This window comes from Buceros rhinoceros, unplaced genomic scaffold, assembly GCF_000710305.1.
Source record: "Buceros rhinoceros silvestris isolate BGI_N320 unplaced genomic scaffold, ASM71030v1 scaffold9673, whole genome shotgun sequence".
Classification (NCBI taxonomy): Eukaryota; Metazoa; Chordata; class Aves; order Bucerotiformes; family Bucerotidae; genus Buceros; species Buceros rhinoceros.
Genome location: NW_010404279.1, coordinates 1 through 4,093, shown reverse-complemented (window position 1 = coordinate 4,093; position 4,093 = coordinate 1). Strand labels below are relative to the sequence as shown.

Sequence of the window (4,093 nt, the reverse complement as noted above, 5' to 3'; positions counted from 1 at the left end):
GATCCTATCATCACATGCAAAATACAACCGCACCATGCTGTTTGGGGGAATGTCAACGGTATTGCCATTCCTAGTTGGGACATGTTAAAATTTCTTACAGAAAGCTTTTTTTTTTTTTTTTTTTTGAAACCTTACAAGTTTTTACCCCTCTTTGTAAACGGTTTTGCCTTCCCGTTTTGGGAATTGTAAAAATTTTTTACAAAAACTTTTTTTTTTTTTTTTTTTATGAGACACTACCAGTTTATAGCACTCTTGTATTGGCAGAAACTGATTGAATAGATCTTTGCTTCTTACCATCGACACAGGCTGGCCTTGCTCTTGTTGTACCGGCAATCTGTCCTTTTTTACATGCACAGCGAGCTGTTTGACGGGCTATAGTCCTTCGGGGCTGACTGCTATCTCTGTCCAAAGTAACAATCTCACATGTACCTGCAGCCAGTTGACCTGGAAAAAGAACCAGCAACAGGTACCAGAGTCACTGAATGCACTACAGGCAATCTATTACAGCCGAATAAAGTCACGGCCCTATGTCACAGCAGACACTCCACAACAAATGGGCAGCCGCCTGATGGATATAATAAAACCGAGATGACATACAATTTTTCTTTGTGGTGGACATATGAAAACCCTGCAAACTGGTTCTGTCAGAAAATTATTATTGTTCCATAAAAGCCAGAGGGTTGAGGTCACACAGGTTACTTTTACTTATGTCGGCTAAGTAAAGGAACAATCTGCTTTTACAGCAATGAAATTTAAATGGTGAGCTCTTATGTACTTTCAGAGAAGAAATGATAAAGTATATGGAAAACAAAAGACTTCCCCACATGTCCATGAATATAATGAAGTCTTAACTGCTTTGTACACAGTTTTTGAACGAAAAAGTCTTTCAAACTGTGCCCATGACCAGATTGTCAGTCCTTTGGTTCTTGCTTCATCTAAACTGAGTAGTAATTCATCCTCTAGCTGACTCATATTAGAAATGGCTGGTCTTTTTTCCTTTCCTAAATTTAGTATATAACCATCCTGCAGATGACACTGCCCTGTTAACTCAGCAACACTGCTTGCTTTTTATTGACTTCTCCAATATATGTAGCTTTCCCTGAATGCTACGGAAATCCCCACCACCTAATTCTGCCTCTCTATGAGAGGCAAACCAAAAAGTTGCAAAAAATTATCTTATGAAGAGTATTAGTCTTAACTTATTTTAAATGTTATACATTTTAAATTATGCACTTTCTATGGTAAAAACTATAGTAGGCTACTAGTATACCAAAATACTTCCTTTTACAAGCAAGAAAGATGCATTATTGAATTTTAATGTAGAGTAAGACTGAAAAAAATCCCAGCTATCACTTTGTATTACATATAATTTCTGGATTTTATGGTACAATAGGCAATATAATTTCTATTGGATTTTGTCTTTGTAGACAATCAATTACAAACCTTCAAACGAGTATGTGCAAAAATATAACTGGAAATCACAAGCTTACTGTATTTTCATAAAAAATAAGATTGAAACAAATGCAATATTGCATTTATTAAAAAGTTATGCACTTTAAATAATACTCACATCAAATTATTGTTATTCTGTTGAAATATTGAGAAAGAATGAGACAAATTGCAGAAATTTTAGATCTGTATTAACATCAAAATTTGAAAAAAAAGAAACAACCCCCCTAAAAACTTGAAACATTTATGAATGGCATCTAATGTAAGTCTGAAAGTGCAATAATATTTCAGTATACTGCATTTTTTCCATTCAGAATACAAGTTTACCCAGAGTATTATTCTCACAACCAACTTTCCTATGATGTTTCTTGTTAAGTGGATCCTGTTTTGAAGCTGTCAGAATAGCACAATATTGTAGTCTGTCAACACCATTGTGACTGGTTCACTGCTAAGTCACCTAAATTTCATGTTGCTGTGACTCTTACTCTGCAGTGAATTACAACACAGTAAAATCGAGGACCTCAAAGATGAATATGGAACAAATTCATACAAATATATGAAATATATGTAAATAATGGACAGTAAACATTAGGCATTTATAAACACAGACATGATACTCACGATAGTGAACAGTAGTGTTTAATGGCTGCTGGCAACTAGACTTAAAAGCTATGGTCAGTCCTGGGTTTCTACTCTATTCCACCCACTCTGCTAATAAAAACATCTTAGGATAAACATATTGATGAGAGGATTTTTACTCTATTATACACTGTTTTTTTCTTTGTTTCCTCTGAATTCTTGGATTAGAAAGCAAAAGTTTAGCAACAAAGACAGTGGCACACTTTTCCAAATAAGGACAAGGGAAATCCAGCTAATCTGAAACATGGTGAACAGAAAAGCAGAATTCTTTTTTCCCCCACTGCTAATATATTTCATTCTGGATTGCAGGAGATGTATTGCTCCCAAGGAATACAGCTGTCTTAGTAGATCAAGTAGAAAAGATATAATCAGAGTTGTATTTAGATCTTGACTCCTTAGGCATTTGAACATCATGATTATGGTCCTGCTGTAAAAATAAAAATTGAATGGAAAACAAAGAAAAAAAAAGTAGAAGCATAAACATAGTATGTGTAGGTGTTCCTGAGAGTATCAGTTGCCATTTTCTCCACTGTCTGTAAGTCCTTACACCACTGTTGCTTTCATTAAATGATATGGTAAATCACACAATCTAGGCGAATCGTTATATAAAACCACACTTTAGGAAAGGAACCTTTTTCACCACATGGTGAAGGTAAATAAGGACTACAGTCAGAGATAAAGGACAAGAAAGCTTTTTGTCAAGATCATTTGTGAAAGCAAAAAGCTTTCCAGGGAATGCAAGCAGTGACTATCGATAAGAACGCCTATTAGATAACGTTTGCTACTTTCGGACCTGTCCAGTTTTAGACCGGCTTAGGCCCATTTTGAGCTAGCTGGGCTCTTTGGTTTTTATGATTGTTTTCAGCTGTTTATTTTGCTTAGATATGATAATTTCTTCCAGGAATAGTGACCCCATTCTTCTGACAAACTTCGAAAACTGGGATATCTAAACGAGAGCAACTGCTATACAAAGATAATGTCACACTGCCTTTCAAGGATTTCTGTACAGCTATTAAAAATAAGGTAAAATTTTGGAAGGAGTTTTAAAACATAGAAATTTTGTTTGTTTGTTTGCTCTTTTTAAAGACCATTTCTCTGTTGCCATTGTTGTTTCTACAGCTGAAGAAAACAAAAAGTTATTGTAGAGCTGCAGCTTTTCTTCCCCCATGTAAGATGTAAGTAATTTCTGGTTATTGTGTCACGGATGCAAAATTGCATGTATACTGAGCACTGCAACATAGCATACAGCTACTGTTACTTGGCTTTAGACAGCTGTAAAGTATGAAAGGTATTAATTAAGGTTATAAAGGACCTTCTCCAGAGAGAGAAGATTGTTGTAAAGCATGTCCTCTCTGTCTCTCGTTAAGTGGAGGGTAAGTCTACAGGAGCACCTTATATGACATTAGATGACATGTACGCTACTTCTGCTTTTTAACAATTTAATCTAGAAATGTAAGCTACAAGATGATAATAATAAAGGAATAAAAGGAAAATATTTTTTGTAAGTACTGAGCTTCAAGAATTAGGATACCTTTCATTGGCAGAGAAGTTAACAGATTGACCTCTTTCAAAGATACTAAAGAAAAAAGCCATTCATCTGTGAGCTGCCTCTGAACACTCACCACTTCACTTCTAAGCACGGAGAAGAAATCTCAAGGCAGCAAAGCGTGGAGTTTTACTGGAGCTCTTCCAGTTGAGAGATTAAGATCCATAGTCTATGGGACAGTCATAAAGACTCCATATTTTCTGTAGATTGTATTTATGTACCTGCAGTACACAAACCAATTCACCACCTTCCAAACAAGCATCATCAGAGAAACTCTGATTCATTGTACTCTTGCCTGAAAGCTTTTCTTCCGAGGAAGAAATAAAAAGGTCATTTTTTATTATTTTATGGATGCATTTCAGCGCTTTGGACCCATCCAGTTTTCCAAGTAATGAGTGGGTATTCCTTTGTTGTTGTTGTTATTGTGTTACGATCATTTTATAAATATATTTAGTTTAT

General features: G+C 35.3%; 1 protein-coding gene across 1 annotated transcript; it reads right to left on the bottom strand.

Annotated features, from left to right (window-relative positions):
* Positions 1-294: 294 nt before the first annotated feature.
* On the bottom strand, positions 295-444 carry LOC104490987 (protein FAM19A5; the record flags this gene model as incomplete). Its single annotated transcript, XM_010133340.1, has 1 exon — positions 295-444. A coding segment is annotated over one exon (150 nt), but the record flags the coding sequence as incomplete, so codon positions are not given.
* Between the last annotated feature and the right edge of the window lie 3,649 nt (positions 445-4,093).